Raw genomic sequence first — 19,437 nt, forward strand, 5'->3', positions numbered from 1 at the left:
AGGCTGCTGATTGCAGTTTGTGCTGCTCTGTCATCTACCGGAGTTAACTTTTGGATTAACTTTTAGTGGATTTTGGAACAGGAGAAAGGCTGCTGTAACATACAGCAACCAAAAAGCCCAACTTCTTAGCAAGGCATCAAATTCAGAAGAGCTCTAGTAGAAAGCATTCTGTTCTGATATATGGTACTGAGCCGGAAAAAGGCTGAGAAGTCTGGGATGTCTCTCAGAAACACTGTAGCCATGATGGTCTAGCTTTTATTTCTCAGCCTGTCAAATTTACTTATAGGTGTCTATCATGTCAAAATAACCAGTGTGCTTGAGTATATCCATCTCTTCCATTCCCGATTACACTGAAGAATGGAAACACAGCCACAAGAACATCTAGTCACAGAACGTCACAGCTTGCCTCCTTCATGAGTTTCGAAATTCTCCTCTATTTAATTCTCCACCTTTCAGATTCTTGACTCGTGACAGAGGCCATTACACTGGCACAAATCCATGTGCTGTATTGTGGAGGGAACAGCATGGTTATATGTGGGAATTCATTACCAGATTATTGATTGCAGTAACTTAGTCTCTACCCCATCAAATGAAGAATGAATTTAGACATCTGACAGATGTGCTTCACTTTTAGTATTATTCACCAGAGGGCAATGGTTCTAAAACATGATTCCCTACTGAGCTGAAGCTGCAAAACTCTCTTGACTTGAACAGAAGCAAGTTTGAGACTTTAGCCAGCACTTGAGAAACTCCTTCCTATGCAACTTAGCTCATTCCTCATGAGGCTTAAAGGACTTCAAACAGATGGGCAACAGAGTTTAATGCTAGACTGTGTGAGCCAGCACAAGCAGGACACAGGAACAACCACAAAAGCACGGATGAAATGCAAAGAGCAAATTTACTCTCATTACCTTGCAACCTGGGGGATCTCCACAGCAACACTCAAGCAGAGGCATGCAAGCGGGGAGGCAGGCACTGCAGAGCTTGGTCCTTGTTAGCCAGAAACAGGAGAAGAAAGAAAAGATCTCAAACCTGCTGCTTCCACCTGTATGTATCAGGGATTTTTGCAGGCGTATTTTTCCACCGTGCTTTGATCTTTCCCACAGCAGGGCAGGAATCTCAGGGATATTCGATAAGGTGCCTCTCACAGGCCTGTGTTATCCAGACGCAGACATTGTACCCACCAAGCACACAGACCTAAACAACAATTAGTGTGATAAAATATATGTGTATGTGTTTTTCAGCACCCCAGCTGCAAGTCACTTGAGTGTGTTTAGAATCCTCCTTGCCAAACTTCCATTGTATTTCCACATTCTACCCCCTTGCTTAAGCAGCCACTCTTGCTGGGGCTGGTAAAGCTGCTTTTGATCAGGCATCCCATTCATCCTCTAAGAGAACTGAAGAACTGAGTCAGCCAGGCACCATCAGTAGATTGTTTCGCTTGATGCATTAAGTCCTGGGGATGCTGAATGTCATCCTCTATGCTGGCTGATCCATCAGTGATGTTGAAACAACACATGCCTTCAAAATTGAGGCAGTGTTTGTGTTGTGGAAGGAGGAAATGGCCCACTGTCAATCAATTCTGTGATGTTCATTGGCATACTTCCATTAGCTACTCAGAAAAAAATACAATGAGCAACATTAATATCAAAATCACTTATAAGAGTGTAATTTTGTAACACAGCTACTGGGGTTAGCACGCCAATGAAACACATTGTCAAACGATCTGTAGTTGTTGGTCTTCCCTTAATAGAAAAGGCAGATGAGTCAGTTACAGTAAAGGCCAACCAAATCTAAGCACATGCATGCTGATCTTGTAGAAATGTGTCTCAGGTGTGTGCTTGTAGTATAAGACTATAAAGCACGATGAGCCAACCTGCGATAGGGGAGGAAAACAGGAGTGTCATCTCCTTCCAGTAATATATACGCCATTGCTCTATCCCCTGCAATTAACATCACTCTGGGTTTAATAACCTGATACGGGGGCAATTGTCCACACAGATTGGAGAGCTATTGCTTGAGCTTTTTCAAATTGAGCTTCAATTCAATGTTGGGTTCGCAAGACTATTAAAACTGTTTTCCTCTAGATAAGGCACAGGTATTCATCAAAGATACCTGAAATGCAAGAACTCAAGAATCTGCTATCAGTTAAGGATGTAAAGTAAGAGGAGAAAACCATACAGCATTCTCAGGAGGTAATATATGAATCTTCACATCTAGGCTAATAGGTTCTCTCTCATTTTTTGGCCCAGTCAGTTGCCACAATCCCCACCGGACTGTATCATCTAGAATTGTTACTTATAATTCAAAAGAATGTCCTTGCCTAGGAGTGTATAATTGTGCATGCTCAATCAAAAAATTTTTCGCAGTCATCAGAGGCTGCTTGTTATTGCTTGGTCCACTGCCAAACAAATTTCTTAGTTAATTTCTGCAGAGGGTGCATTAACTCCGCAAGATATGGGGTAAAAGTTCTCTAGTACTGTAAAAGACACGAAAAGTCTGTAATTGTTTTACTGTGATTGTCAGATGAAATTGCTGGACTCTTTGCTGTACCTTATTTTGTATTTCTCTAATCTACCCATACCAAACTATTCCCAAAAGTTGTACGGCAGTACTAGGGCCCTGCATTTTCTTTGGATAAATCGCCCAGCCTCAGTCCTGTAAATGCACTTTTAGCAATTCAATAGCCACTTTGATTTCTTGTTGTGATTCTGACATATTCAGTAAATCACCTATATAATGGTAAACAGCCACGGTACCAGGCCATAGTGCCACATCAGCTGCTATCATCTGGTGGCAAAACGAGGGGCTGTGTTTGTATCCCTGGGGCAAGACTTGGAAATTATATCGCTTTTGTTGCCCGATAAAGGCAAACCAGTCTTGGCTTTCTGAAGCAATAGATACTGAAAAGAAAGCATTAGCAAGGTCTGTCACCACCTTCCGGGGTTGTACATTTTTGCTGATTTTTTTTCGATAAGAGTAACCATGTCTGGTACCGTAACTGCAAGTGGGAGATGACTTTATTCAGTTCTCTGTAACCTACCAAGTGCCATCAGGTTTATGAACAGGACAAATAGTATTATCAAAAGTAGTCATAGTTTCCCTAACAATTCCCACTTGTTGAAGGGCCTGAATAGTTTGAGTGATTTTGGCCTCCCCCCTGGACTATGATATTGTTTTGCAGTTACCACTTTGGCAGGCGAGGGCAGCACAACAGGATCCTGCTTCAGGAATCCTCACAAGACGGTTATAGATCAAAGAGTAAAACCTGCTTGTGAAATCCCGAAGCAGAAATGACCATTTAAAGTTTCAAATACACATCCAAGATACATTCTTTAATTGGGGCAATTAACACCAGCGCAGCAAACGGTGTGACATTCCCTATTGTTAAGGTAACCTTAAATCCGAGGACAGGAGTTGGATTGACCCCCAATCCCCAGATCTGCGATGTGGCTTCTTTATTACCAATATTATATGTAGAACAGTAACCTCAGCTCCCGTATCTGCCGGAGTTGACACATGTAAAATCCCCCCAGACCACCACTTTATAGCTAGAGGAACATAAGGGCGTTGATCCCCCTCACAGTAAGAGGCGGCAGTAGCAGCACTTTTGGGGGACCTGCCAAACCTTAATTTGTACTTTTTTGGTGTTTGCCAGATAGTATCTTGTCTTGAGGTGGCAGGCAGTGTGGAGGACAAGTGCGGAGTTGGTGGTGAGTCTAGGGCTGGTTGGCTTTTTTGTATAAATGCTAACTTCTGCTGTCAGTGAAACGTCTGTGATGTCGTGGTCCCATCTATTTCTGACTGTGGGATACCAGCTCATCCAAGATCCGTCCACATTTGTTTCCTTTCACCCATGCTGTGGATCCTTACGGTTTTATCAACTTTCCTTTATTCACCACCCAAACAGATGGCCGCAAAATTACAGCCCAAATTTCCCTCAAGGTAGCTGCTGAGATGCGTACATTACCTACAGCATTTGTCACTGCTGGTATAGTTGAGGGTTTTAGTGAGACAGGTGCTCCTCTCAAAAACTGCTTTTTGATATTTCTTGTTACTTCTACCCTATCCGAATTAAATTCAAACTCAGTCTCAGAGTCTGAGGATTCACTTTGAATATTTCCATCCCCTTCCTTAGGATCCTGTGACTGTCTGTGGTGAAAGCATGGACTTGGGAAATTCAAACTTATTTTTCCCCTATTTGTCCCTTTGTTTATTAGTGATCTGTGCTACCAACTGCTCTACATTATCTTGCAGCTCATAGCACCACTCTGCTTGAACAGTAATTACTTCTTGCCTGATCGCCTTTGCATCTTGTAAAGTCCCAATTTCCTTTTCCAGTTCTCTCACTTTACTCTGTAGTACAACAACTTCATGGTCAAGAGCTCTAAGACCAGTAACTAACCACCATCCCTATCTCCCCACTAACTTGCAAGAAGAATCCAGTGCTGCTTTCCATGGCAACCCGCATATAGCCATCGCAATTGTCTGGGGGATAACCACCGCCCTGTTATCTCTTTTAGGCCAGGCTTCTAGCAGAGCCACTTTAGCCAGGATAGCAACCACAGGGGTCCAGTACTCAGTGCTGGACCATCCTGGAATAAAGGGAGTCACCATCATGGCCTTCCCAGTCCTTGACTTCTTTTTCAGCCATGGCATGGCTGTTCCTGGATCCTGCCAACTGTGCCAGATGTGAGAGCCGGCACAAGCAGGACACAGGAACGAGCACAAAACCACAGATGAAATGCAAAGAGCAAATTTATTCTTGTTACCTCATGACCTGGGGGATCAGCAACACCTGGGCAGAGGCACGCAAGCGGGGAGGCAGGCACTGCGGAACTTTGTCCTTGCTAGCCAGAAAGAGGAGAAAAAAGAAAAGATCTCAAACCTGCTGCTTCCACCTGTATGTATCAGGGATTTTTGCAGGCGTATTTTTCCACCGTGCTTTGATCTTTCTCACGGCAGGGCAGGAATCTCAGGGATGTTTGATAAGGTGCCCCTGAGTCTCTCACAGGCCTGTGTTATCTAAACACAGACATTGTACCCAGCAAGCACACAGACCTAAACAACAATTAGTGCTATAAATGTATGTGTTTTTCAGCACCCCAGCTGCAAGTCACTTGAGCATGTGTACAGTCCTCATCACTAATCTTCCATTGTATTCCCACACAGACCATCTGCTCTACACAACAGAGTATAGGTGAAAACAAGGCGTTTCTCCAGCTGTTCCTTGTAAGAGCGATCTTGTGAACCAAGAATGTGTTGCAGTTGAGTCTATGGCATTAAATCTAAAACAATAATAGGCATTAGGTTTATCACATGCCAAAGATAATCAAAATGCAACCTTCTCCCAAACAAAGGTACCTCTCAGCACTTTTTAACTAATGCTTTTTTATCCTTTCATTGGATACTTTGCAAAGAGTAAACTTCAGTTAACAGCAATACATTTCTCTTATATTTCCTTCCATTCTATGCTGAACTAGGATTGTTCATGCCCTGACCTGCTACTCTACATATATAGCAAGCTCTCCATCTTTATAAAAAGGAACACAACTTCAACTAAACGTCAACATCCATAACTACAATTTACCACCTGGTTTTTGCTGCTGTACCCAAGCTGCACTGTAATGTGCCGTAAGCAGTCAAGAGGGCAGGTTGGATGAAGAGCATTTTTGTCACCTGCACTGGCACACAGGATGGTCTAGAACTGCTCAGACTTTTATCACTCCCATCTTTACATTCTGTCATCTAATTTCCTGTCATTTTAGTCCAATTGTGTTGATACCTGAGCCTTTTATCGTATCTTCTCCTCCTCATCCCTGATGGGGGAAGGAGTGAGCGGCTGCATGGTGCTCAGTTACCCTCTGGGCTCAAACCACAACAAACTTTCAAACAACAAGTAACAGATTTGCAGACCTCTGTGATCTTTGCATTCCTTCTTGCTACTCAGTGTTTTTCTCCTGCAACCTAAGTATGCCAGCCATGCCTTTATCATACTGAAGACCTGCTTGCATCTTTGACCTTTTGAGGATTTGGACACATAGTGTATAATCAAGTTCCATGTATGACTGCTTAGTCTCAGTTGTTCTGGACAGAAGCTTTATTCTAAAGCAAACAATAGAGCCTTATATTTCAGAATGTGCCTCAGTGTTTTCACAATATTTTTACTATCACCATTACATTAGGGCTAACATGTAGCAATTGTAATATACTCTAAGCTATACTTGTCTGTAAAGGACAATGAATTTCCTGCTGTTAATTAAAGGGACAAATTTGTCTATGATAGGTGGATCTGGCATTTCAGACACTACATGAAGAAAGTTCAGAGCTGTTCTGTACTTTGAAGAGGCTGAAGAAGGAGTGGTTTCAAAGCAAGCAGTTTTAAGAATCACTTCTCTCCCAATTTTCTTACAGTCTGGCTAGATTTGCAGTTTTAGAGTTTAGAGAGATTTGCAGTTGCATTGAAATAATAGTTATCTGCAATTTAGAAGAAACTGAGCCTAATTTTTATCAAGCAGAGAGTAGATTTATAGGTGCTGAGGAACTGGCTATTTTATTCTGATTTTGAGAAATATCACAACATAAAGCCTCCATGAAGGAAAACAAAAACCCAATGAGAGGCAAACAGTCTTACTGATCTTTGAAGACCCATCTTCCTAAAAACATGTACCTAATGCAGACATACATAATATCCTTGCTTCCAAGCAGTAATGTCTGTCTGCAGTTGAATGTTTGTCTCATCTAGTCTCTTGGAACCCGTTGATTTCTGGCTGGTTTACAGTCCTTGTGAACTTCATATCCTTAGCATAAAAAGGTTTTTCAGCATAAAAAGGTTTTTCCATGAGTTCAGAAGCTAGTGAAACCTTGTTTCCTGCAAGTATGTGATCTTTATCCCCTCATCTCCCATCTTAGTTCTGAGTTCTTCCTAGACTCCTTCTTACATCTTCATTACTGATCATACAGTATAGTCTGGAGACTATGCATTACACATGTAACACAAGCTTAATAAACCTGGAGCCAGTAGAAAGGATGACAACCGAAGTCTGGCTGCTTCAATTTCAGTGGATCATCAAACTGGCTTTCCTTCTACTTGTTTTTCAAGAAATGAACAGAATACAAATATCTTTGATATATCCACTCTTCTTTCAAGTTAGACTGGATTGCTAAAAGCTCAAAAGTTTTAAGTGGGAGACAGAGACAAGATACTGTGGCAGCTTAATTTCCTCAGAAAATCAGATTAAAACTTCTCAGATAATGGACCAGATTATTTGCTCAATCCGAAGTCACTTAAGATATGCTCCCACAAATCTGGGACAAAGACTTATTTCAAAATGATACAAGATAAAGGACTCAATGGAGGTTTCAGCCTGTACCATTGTGCAATGACTTCCAAGAAGCTGTTGTAGAAGTAAGCCTAAATTTTGGCAGGAGGATACCAAATACCTCTTATGTTTGGCTGTATCTTTATATCTGCAGCAGGAAGAAGCGGTATTGTTGGAACTGCTATGGTGACTGCATATCAGGTGATAATCTCTTGATGCTAAAGGTGTTTATTATTAAATTCAGACTAATGAAAGTGGTGCTAGACACATTCTGTTCTAGTAGTTCTGACACAGAAAGCTATCTGGCCCAAGAAATAAGTATAGTCAACGATACGATAAAACCATTTGTTTAAAAAGAAGAGAATGTTGAAATTGAATCATATTAAACTGTAATTCCATTCTAAATGAGTGTAGATTCTTAACGAGAGGGTAGGCATTTCCAGACAGAAGATACTGTTAGCCTCTTCAACACCATAAAAATGTCTTAAATAACTAAGAATTTCTCAAGGAGAAAACACTGCAGCTTGAACGTTTTACAAGGATTGGAATCTTAACCTCCAGCCTTGTGTCTCCATAGTAATATCAAGAAATGAACATTGAAATTCAAGTTTATTTTTACTCTACACACCTCAGCTTTTGTCACAAACCACCTAAAAAATGAGTTGTGCATATTTCACCATCTTGCCTCTGTAGTCAGATGGATATATCTAAAATGCTCACATTAGAATACCCCATTCTCTTTTGTATTATGGGAATTGTACACCCAGATAGTCCATGTTGACTTAGGTCCAGTTTTCAAGAAAGAAGAATTTCAGCAGTTTCTATTGATGCACATGGGCAGCTCCACATATCTGAAAGTCACATCTGTCACTGAAGTGCTTATGTGTTTTAGAAACCTACGTCAAGATGTTCAGATGTGAGATTTTTTGAATAAATGAGCATTATGAATCTTTCCTTCTGTAAGAATTCAAAGCTTTTAAAAAAAGCAGTCCTGATGCATCTGGAATCTACCAACCTTGTCCACAAAGAAAGAGGAAAGAAACTTTATGTAAGTTTTAGAAGTAGGAATATATTTCTTTAATTTCCTTTGACTTACATGTTGAAATGGTACAGAGCAGCAGGACCCAAGTCCCATAGCAATGATAATAAAAGATTGCTTCACAGATCCTTCAGACCCTCCACCTCTATCTTCAGTAGCAATTGGGAAATGGAAAAATAGAGGGCTGCATGTTTAGCACAGTGATGAACGGATTCTGAGGCAGCTGCTTGCATTCTTTCAAACTTCATTTTCATTAGTAGTGGCCAGTGTTCTGGAACTGTATGCAGCTGGCAGGAATCCATATTTATAATAAACATGGTTTATTCAGATAGTATTTGTGTGAGGTTTGCCCCCAACCCAGATGCTTTCCTTTTTCAGGAGTTATTCTTTCTGACAGGTAGGGTTATATATATGCTACGCTTGTAAATCATATCAAAGATTCTTTTCAGTTCTGGAAAGAATACAGGAAGCTGTCTTTCCTTGATACCTTTTCTCTTGGAGGCATGTTTTCTCCTAAAGCAGTTACACCACATCCCTAAAAGCTCAGTTGTTTCTAGTTTAGCAAACACAGAAATGTACACCTGAAGACTTTATTGTTTCTGATACAAATAATAACTTTCATTACACATCTTTGTTTTGTAATTGGTCACTGTGTTTAGGTGTTTTCCCCAGGTATTTGTTGTCACAGGACATGAGTTACTCTTGACTGAAATTGTTGACAGTTCCTAAAGCAAATCTGTGACAGAGGGATTTCCTGAGCCCCACTCACAAAATCATTCTTGTAATTTTGACCTTGCCTTGGAGTTTCAGAACTACAGTGCTATGTGAAGAAATTATAGCAATGGGTATGACAGATGCTGCAAAAAATTATGGGTCTGTGTTGTGTTAATATGCCTAAAACAGAAACGAAGCATTTGATTAAAGGTCCCTGTGACAGAGTGCTGCTGCCTGAGAAGATCACCACCCCTATCCAGTTTTCTGCCACCCCTTCTGCATGAGGCTATGACACCCATAGCACAGGGTGGACAATGCGTGATGTAATGATATTCACAGCCTAACATTGTCACAAAACCCACCATCAACACATTTTACCACGGGCTGCTTGGCTACAAACTAAGACAGCTGAGAAGCAGACCTAATAGGCTTCTACTTTTTCCAGTAGATGGGAGATGTATTCTCTGACAGAGATGTAGATGGACTGTTGAGAGCAGTAAGTCTTCAGGTGCTTTAGATAAACCTGAAAAGTACTGTGAGTCGAAGGTCTAATACTGCCTCAGTAGCTTAATAAAAGTTATCTAGCCACTGCTTGGCTGTAGCTGTCTTGCAGACTGTAACAATGTTATAGTCTTTAGAGCAAACAAAATCATTCAGCTTTCCTAGCCTGAGTTGCTGAATTTAGTTTCATTCTGTATCTCCAGTCAGCATAAGCCTTGTTCTCATAACCCCATCTAGACAAATTCCATGCAGCCAGGAGCAGAACTGATACTGCCCAAGACCTAGACAGAAGATTCACCTTCAAGGCTAGTCTCTTTTCCTGTAGAAAATGCTTTCTATTGTACAGCAAAGACATCTGAATTTGTAGTTTCACAGCAATAGAAATGCTAATAGCCCTTTGGTTTCACTTACAAAAACTGATGGACCTTTCTCCAGTAGGTAGCTTTTGAGCAGTTGCCTGTGATGTACTCTCTTGTGTCTGGACACCTTCTTAGGGAATGAAGAGTTCAGTGACTGTTATATTTACATATTTTGCTTTTAAAATGATGCAGAGGGCAAGATTTAGGAGAAAAGACCTTACAGAGTTCGTATTAAATTAAAACAAAATTCTGAACATCTGCAGTTTAAATCTTTGTAATCCAGACAAATACAGAAAGACTACAGGGCAAGGTAACTGTAAAATTTTATAGTGTGTGCACCAATGGAAAAAAGCGTTAGGATATAACCTCAAGTATGTAATTGAAAACATCAGGATTAAATATGGAAGGGCTAAATATTACAAGCAACACCTTGACAGAATGAGCTGTCAAGATGTTGCTTGCAATGAACAAGCAATGAAATAGTTGCTTAAGAAAAATTACTGCAGATGGACATTTTAAAACCAGGCAGGACAGAAATACAAATACCAACTGGGAATAATTGTATTCTGTGTGGGAGGTGAACTGGGTGAGGTGATAAAGTAAAAAATGTCAGAAATAGAAAAGACATACAAGTAAAGCATTTCTGGATCTTTGGGGATGAAAGGTGTTACAGGATATAAACCACTAGTATTCATTTTTCACAGACGACCAAAGAAACCATCAAAAGATGACACATTTAAATCTTCAAATGAACAAGGGAAAAATGTGTGGGTTTTCTTTTTTTTTTTAATACTGAAGTAAACTGAACTAGGCTAATTGATGCTATTCAGAGAAAGTACAAGGGATTAATGTCTCGCAGTATCAAGCTATAGAGGATAGAGTGAACTTTATTAAAGTATCTAGGAGAGGCGCACTGGGTCCCAGTGGTCCCCACTGGGAAACTACTAAATCTGAAAATAAAAGAAAGCGCAAGAGAAGTTGATGTACTTTAAAAAGGATTGACCTTTTTAACAGATGAAGTTGTTGACCCATAATTTGCAGGTGACTTACTGCATAATGTGAAGCCTTAGCATCTTGCTCATTCTTTCTCAGTTTTCAGCGTTTTGCTTCGTGTTAAGGATGAAAGCTGTAGATGTGCTTATGGACCAGACCATGGTCTGTGTCTCATGTTTGTGAAACGTTCTGTCTTCTGTCTTAGATGCTGCAGGTCTCAAATCTGAGTCAAGACGGTGTGATCATTCTGGCTCTATTGAAATTTTGCTGTTGGAGATGCAATATTCAGGGAAAAATGAAAGGCAGTGGGCCAGGGGGTGTTGATAACACATAACTCCTGCATCTCCCAACAACAGAACACTAAATTAAGGTATCACATATCCCACACAGCTCCCTACAGTGCTTTCTGGATGTGCTGAGGGACTTTCAGATAGTCTCAGGGACTTCAGGTATTGTGAGCATTCTCAGGCTTACCTCGTCAATACACTCAGATATATTATCTGACAGTTAAGAATAGATTGTGAATCCTGTCCTTGTTGGCAACACTGTGTTCAAAATCCTTTGATTATGAGCTCCTCTTTGCAGGGGCACTATTTATTTATTACATCAGAAAGCTGTGGCAGTTTGACAGAAAAAGACACTAAAAGAGAAAACCTAGCTCTTAATTGCCTTGCATCACTTTGGAGTTATCCACTTCAGCCAACACCATGAATTTGCCCTTACTTCACACTGATGTAGGTATCTGCAGAGGAACATCAAGGAAAAAGTCATTAAGGAATTTTTCTAAGATAGAGTAAGTAAGTTAAAGAGCCAGGAACAGAAGGCAACCTAAATTTCACTTATGAAACCCCAGAAGTCTTCAGCCTTACTACCTCCTAGCTTACAATAGTAATACTACCTCCTAGTTACAATAATATCACTACGCTAGACATAGAAAGAAATGTTTTCTTTTAATGATGCCTCTTAACAATATTGCATGTTTTCCTAGGTTTGCCCCATCCCATCCCAGCCTCCTCAGCCTACTGTTGTTCCAAAGCCAGTTCAATCAGTCATACATGTCCCATTGCAACCAAGCTGCCCAGGCAGAGGCAAGATGGCAAAGCTCATCAATCCAGAAGAGATGACATCCAGGGATTATTACTTTGATTCCTATGCTCACTTTGGAATTCATGAGGTAATATTTATTTTTATTTCAGCAATTATTTAAAAACAATAAGTATGATGATGCTTATGGGTTTTTTTGACCTATTAGTTATTTATCCCCCTCCCACTTGTTCATGATTATATTCCTCCACCTTTCCTCAGAAGACTGTATAATCTGGTTAAGTGCCAAAGATATCACCCACTCCTCTAGAGACCTGTACTCAAATCCTCTGTCCCACTTAGATCCTTATGTATGAGTTCTCCACAGAGCTCACACAGTGGTGATTTTCATGAGTGCATCGGTTTTGTGCCTTTATGAGGGCTGCAAACAACCCAACCACACATGGAAACTACCTTATTGGTGTCAGGTCTTTTGTACTCTTACATGTTCGAGCACAGATGGCAGCAGAACAGATACTTAACTGACATGAGAAGCCAAGTAATTTCTTGACTCCTGCTATGTTACTTGAATGCATGGGCTGCATTAATGTGAACATATAGTCCAATAGCCTCCAGCAAATACAATCCTGAAAGGAATTAAAAATACACAGTGGACCATATTCACCATTAAAAAATTGAGTGTAGAACAATTCTAAAGGAAACACTAATATCTTACATTTACATGACCCAAGAGGATGGAATCTTAAAGAGTAGGATGCTAAAAGCCCAGCAATGTGAAATGAGTGGCACTTTTCACAGAAAACTACATAACAAATGGTATCTACTTCCATTAATCTGGTAATTGCTTGTGGGGTATATACAGAAACAGAAGATTTCTGTCTGCCAATTACATCTTGCCAGTGTAGAATTCACAAATTCAATCCAAGAATGGAAGAAGGTAGAGGAACAATTGAGTGAGAAGGAGACCTAAGAGAAATATTGAAAACACATCAGAGAAGTCAAGTCAGCTTGAGCTCCTGATGGAAGGATACAGCTCTGTAGGTCTCAGGGCCTCTTGGTGAGACTGGGAAGTGGGAGCTTGCCTCCTTGCCTGCACTGGTAGAGGATCTGTGTCAACAAGTAAAGGAACTGCAAGAGGAGTGTGTCAGACACTGCAGCATCAGGGACTTGAGGAAGAGACTGACTGGATTTTCTTCAAGATCCTAAAGGTACAAGAGCCTAAATCCCCAACTGTACTGAAAGGAGGGGAGTTGGAGTCTCTACTTACTAGGTTTGGACATGGAGACTCCTCTGATGGTGAAGGCCAGAAACTTGTGACTTCTGGCAACAGGAGGAAGGCTCCTGATCCACCTGCAGATCTCCAGCTACAGAAGAGGTTCAGTGCCTTTGCAGAGCAGGGTCCGGAAGTTCTGTCCAACGAAGCATCAGAACCAGTTGGCCATGAGCCACACCGAAGCACTGGGAGGAAGCAACAAGTGGTAGTAGTGGAAGGCTCTCTCCTGCAGGGGACAGAGGCCCCCATCTGAAAGCTATCAGTTGATCATCTCCAGATCCATGCTGAACACTCCTAATCACCTTCTTGTCCTCAATATGTTTGGAATGAGTTTCCATGAGGGTGTGCTCCATCACCATTCCAGTGTTGTTGGACTGTTCCTCTGCGTCTTTCTTTGCCTTATACCAAACCATGCTTTATGATGATAAAAATAGCCTTTTATTCATCTACAGTTATTGAGTGCATATAGTCTTCTGCCAAGACAGGTAAGTGAGCAAGTCACTAGTGCTTCAAATTGCTGGCCAGTGAACCAATTCTTTTCATCCTGAAACTCAAAAACCTCATTTGCCTACTTGCTTAAACTATGAAATGATGGGAGTAGTGTACGCAAAAGTTCAGCCTTCTAGACCCAACGGAAACATTTTGAGAAAATTAAAGTATGTGTTGAATGGTCTACCCTTGTCTTAAAAATGGCATTCGGATCTTAATCTCACTGCTCTTTATTGATGTAGTTTGACTGATACATGCACACTTGAGAGCAAGGTGTCAGTGGAATGAAATGCATTTACTGGTGCTATGAATGAAACAAAAATCAGCACCTAACCATAAAAACTCAAAATAGTGACATCATGGTCTAGGTTATACATTAATATCTTCTGGAAATTGGTTATATAAATGAGTGGACGGAAGAGCAGTAAGGGAGTACCATACATCACAGTATCTCTAAGCTCCACTATGGACTTCCTGCATCACTTTGGGCTAGGCTATCAAGACTTATAATGGTTTGTGGAAAGTTTTCTTTTGTGTTCAAAGAAGAACCTGAGAAAGTCCCTCCTCTGACGCTCTAGGCTGTGTAAAATTTAGGAGAAAAGGAAAGCTTTGGTTTCTGTATGGCTTCTGTCTATGCCCAAAGCAGTGCTGTGGTTAGATTACACACATTCTGGTTGTCAGTTGTAACAGTGAAGTGATACTTAGAGGATTAGGATTGTACGAAGGACATCATGCTGCTTCTTAGTTCTTCAGGTTGCTTCTTTAAGCATAATAATGCTTAAACTGTAGTAAGGGAATGCATTCAGCAGCACTGTTGAATGTATGTAAGCACTTCAAATAATAATAATGCAAAGCTTTTTTTTTCTTCATCACAGGAAATGTTAAAGGACGAAGTGCGCACATTAACCTATAGAAACTCAATGTATCACAATAAGCATGTTTTTAAAGATAAGATTGTCCTTGATGTTGGAAGTGGCACGGGTATCCTCTCCATGTTTGCTGCAAAGGCAGGAGCCAAGAAGGTATATGGGGTAAGAAGACTTTCTCTCATATTTTGAGGATTTTTGTGGATTTTGCCTGAGAATTTTGGCTTGATGATTTACCTTTTCTGACTTGTCTTGGTCTGAAATTCTTCTCTTCAAGCTCTTGTATGTCTTGATTCACAGTGACTTCAGTGGAGTTCTGTTGCTTTCTATGACTTGCAGTAGTGTGCCTTTTCCAAATCAAGATATAATATATTCTCATGTGTGGAATCTTTGGTGATCTGGTACATATCCACATTTCTTCTTGGCTGCAAGAGAATGTTAAAGAGACTCACTCCTACTCAGAGGGGTCAAAGGAACCATCTCGCTTTTTTAAAATTCTGAAGTATTTCAGGATTGCAAATTTGTAGTCTTGGAAACAAATTGCTTTAATAGAGTTTTCCCTGTACATTACAACTCAAAGAATCATGCAAGAAAGCATGTGCGTGTTTTCTGTGCCAACAATAACACTTCTCAGAAGCAGAAGGGAATGATTACCTTAAATACATTGAACTTTAGGAGCATGAATGTGCAGTTTTCTGCAGAGAAGTCATTAGAGAGAGCATAGATTTGCTTCCTAAGTATATTCAGAGTTATTTGTACTGACTCTAAAATGACAAATAGAATTTATTTTTGCTTTGGACTTCTGTTTGCCCTGCAAACACAACACAACATAGGAAAGGGGAACTAGATTCTATTTCTCTGTGTACTTCTTTGACAAAATTGTTTACTAAAATAAGTTGGCTACATCTGTGCATTTGAAGACACTGATGTCACTGAGTATCTAAACTGTGCATCTTTATTACTGGTAATGTTGCATGAAACGCAAGGACTCCTGTTCATTTCTCAGGCTTATATTTTCAAAATCCAATGTCAATTCTGAATGCCTCATCTGAGCATCAGACTAGAGCATGGAAGTATAGATAGCTGAAATCAGAAGGTGCTGGCAAAAGTTTTGGAGTTTGAGACTTAATACACAGAGTTGGCAGCTAGAACGTATTTCTTGTAAACACCATTTATTATCTCAGAGCTCCAGGGGGAATAAACATGTAGCCTTCTCTGATGCAGGAATGCAGGTCTCATGCAAGGATGTTGCAATGCTGTAGAAGTATATACAAAATGATGATGCTGTGCTCCCACCTTCCTATCTCCCAGATCCCTGGCCATATGGTCTTCCTCCCTCCCTTGTGCTGGCACTGGTGCTTATCTGATTCTACAGTGAGCCAGCTCACTGGCAGAAAATTCACCCGGTAAAGGAAAATACTTTTCCACAGGTTTGTTGTTGTGGGGTATTTTTCTTTGGACTTCTTTACGGTTGAGGCTCTACCTCAGGCATTTAAAAAGCTCAGTGGCAACCAGTGTCAGCTCACCCATGGACTCCTCAGCACTGAAGCTGGGGGGTGTGCTATCCGGGAAACTTAGCTCTCAAAGGAACTCACTTAGGTGTGAAACTCCTCTGCTACACCTTAAGTGTTTCAACCTTCTTGTCACATGAGCTACCTCACCTTGAACCCTGCCACACAGCAAGCTGCAGAGTTGTATTTGTGTTGGAAAAGCAGATATTTCAGAGATCTGGCAGTGGCATTCTTACAATCAAATTCAGACTTTATGCTTCTATTGGCAGGAGTGCCAATGGAAACTGAGTGTTCCTTTTAAAAAGCAAACTTTTGCCATGAGTTATTAGCTAGAGCTGAGATGTTCCAGTTTCTTCTCTACACTTAGATGTGATTTTTCAAATAGCATAATGTAGGAACTGTTGATAAATACAGAGTGTTGGTTTTCTGACTACGGTGCCACTGAAATCACTCTCCTCTTTCTCACTCTTCCCTTCTTCAGGTTCAAATCCATCCACTACCCTGTCTAGTTCTTCTTATCCCCTCTTACTGTTGGAACTTATTCCTTGCCACTGCCTCAGCCAACTGCTAGGATCATCTCTGGGTATTCAAGAGGTGTAAATCATAGAATCACTGACTCATAGACAGATTTGGTTTAGAAGACCTCTGGGAATATCTAATCCAACCTCCTGCTCAAAGCAGACAAGTTTAAAGCTATATCAGGTTGCTCAAGGCCTTGTCCAGCCCAGTTTGGAAAATCTCCAAGCATGGAGACTCTGAATCCTCTCTCAGCACCTATTCCAGTGCCACGGTCAGCAGGAATTTACCTTGCTGCAGCTCCCGATTGCTGACTTTTGTCCTGTCACGGTGCACTTCAGAGAAGAGTTTGATTTTGTTTTCTCCACAAGCCCTTTTTAGCTAGTTGAAGATAGCTATTGGATTGGGGGGATCTCTTCTACAAGCTGAACAGAACCAGCCCCCTCAGTTCTTCTTCTTGATGTGCTCTGACACCTAACCATTGTGGGAGGAAAACCATAAACGGTGCAATGATGTTCATCTAGCTGGGGAGCTGTTGTAAGACATGTAGATACAGGATTGGCATGTGGTGGTTGGTGTTTGGGAGGGGTGAGTGAGGGACAGAAAAGTACCTTCAATTCTCCCTTCAAACCTTGGTTCATTTGCTGCATTTAGTCATACAAAATTCAACACAATCACTGCAGTAGAGCTACTGAAATTCTATGGTATTTTCAGACAAACAGGACAGTGTAGGTAAGAAGGAATTAAACAGATACATAAAACGAAGGCGCATGTCACATGTTAGCTGATTTGGATAAAAGGGTGGTGATGAGGACACAACCCAGGGGAAAAGGAAATCTGGGAATGTGGTGACTGTTTCAGAAAAAGACCCCAGTAAAAGAGGAGACATTTGTGGCATTAGATTGAAGACTAAGTACAATGAGATTAATGTATGTGCACAGAGCTAGATACAACTGAAGAAACTCAAGAGCCCCTCAAGGGCCTGTACTGGGACCACTGCTATTTCATATCTTCATAAATGACATAGTGGTGTTGAGTTCACCCTTAGCAAGTCTGTAGATGACACAAAGCTGAGTGGTGCAGTTGATAAGCTTGTGAGAAAGAATGCCATCCAGAGGGACCTTGGCAGGCTTGAGAAGTGGACCAGTGTGAACCACATGAAGTTCGGCAAGGACAAGTGCGAGGTCCTTCACTTGAATCAGGGCAATCCCCAATGTCAGTACAGACTGGATAATGAATTGATTGAGAGCAGCCCTGCAGAGAAAGACCTGGGCATACTGGTGGATTGAAAACTGGATAAGAGCCAGCAGGTCATGCTTACAGGTCAGAAAGCCATTTGTATCCCAAACTGCCTAAGAAGAATTGTGGCCAGCAGACTGAGAAAGGTGGTACTCTCCCTCTACTCCATTCTTTTGAGGTCCCACCTGGAGTACTGCATCCAGTTCTGGGTGTCCCCGGTACAAAAAAGACATGGACAGTTCCTAGCAGATCCAGAGGAGGGCCACAAAAATCATCAGAGGGCTGGAACACCTCTCCTGTGAAGAAGGGTTGAGAAAGTTGGGGTTGTTCAGCCTGGACGTGACAAATCTCTGGGGAGACCTTATTGCAGCCTTTCAGTATAAAAAGGGGGTTTATAAGAAAGGTGGAGGAAGACATTTTACCAAGGCCTATACTGATAGGACATGGGGCAATGGTTTTAAACTGAAAGGGGGTAGATTTAGATTGGATAGAAGGAAGACATTTTTTATGATGAGGGTGATGAAACACTGGCACAGGTTGCCCAGAGAAGTTGTGGCTCATCATTGGAAGGGTTCAAGGCCAGGTTGGACGGGGCTTTGAGCAACCTGGTCTAGTGAAGGGTGTCCCTGCCCATGGCAGGGTTGTTGGAGGAATTGACCTTTGAAGGTCCCTTCCAACCCAAACCCTTCTGTGATTCGGTGATTGTTAACTGAGGTACAGCCATATTTTATTGGAACACATGGTTTTAATAAAAACCAAAGCTTTGTAAAATTATACAGATTTGAACAGATCACTGACTTGAAAGAGAACTGGGGGAAAACCTGACAACGCTGTATTTTTTTCCTAATTCCTCACCTACAGAATTCAGTATTGTATTTTTCTGAAATGAGTTGCTTTTTAAAATAAAATTGTACCACCGTATAGAGTCCCAGTCAAAATAGACATGAACAGCTTTAGCCTCCTAAAGCAAGTTTATTTTCTGAAATACATATTCCTTCCTGGAATATTTGAGTGTTGTTTTTTTATTGTTTTGCTTCTTTGAGAATCAAGCTGATTTTTGGAAACTCATATTCATGAAATAGAACTTTTTATTTCTTTGCATCTTTTTCTTTAGAAAGGTTGGAAAGCCACCTCCAAACATCTACATACCCATGCTCTATTTAAAAATCATCCAAAACAAGCAGAAAGAATGGGCAATGGAATTGAAAATGCCAGACAGATGTGAATACAGACAGGAAAACTGAGTATGTTATAATGGCTGTAAGTATAGACAAGACATATAGTCTATACAGTTTACAGTAAGGGACCAAGAAGCTGGATGGAGAAAAAGGATGGAGTTCTCCCCAAGGGATTTCTTCCTTGGACTCCCTGGACTGGCACTCTGGTGTTCCTTTCTACATGCCAGTTTTGATTTCTATTCAGGCCATTGAGTCAGACATCTTAAGGAGTGGTTTGCATTCACAGGCAAGCTAAGAAGAATTAATGCTCATGTTCCCATGGGGACAGGGATTGATATTATGACTGCTAATATGTCTAGTTGTTTCATGGGCTATATAAAAAGAATAAGGGAT

At 40.9% G+C, this 19,437-nt stretch overlaps 1 protein-coding gene across 2 annotated transcripts in view; it reads left to right on the forward strand.

The window, feature by feature from the left end:
• PRMT8 (protein arginine methyltransferase 8) overlaps positions 1-19,437 on the forward strand; it is a 71,842-nt gene that overhangs the window by 26,030 nt on the left and 26,375 nt on the right. For both annotated transcript variants that reach the window (XM_026865878.1, XM_026865870.1), the window contains 2 exons: positions 11,917-12,102; positions 14,610-14,765. In XM_026865878.1, the coding sequence (XP_026721679.1) occupies positions 11,917-12,102; positions 14,610-14,765 (342 nt within the window). The remainder of the gene's footprint in view (positions 1-11,916; positions 12,103-14,609; positions 14,766-19,437) is intronic.

Source organism: Athene cunicularia (assembly GCF_003259725.1).
Source record: "Athene cunicularia isolate RWA chromosome 1 unlocalized genomic scaffold, athCun1 chr1_part2, whole genome shotgun sequence".
NCBI classification, from domain to species: Eukaryota; Metazoa; Chordata; class Aves; order Strigiformes; family Strigidae; genus Athene; species Athene cunicularia.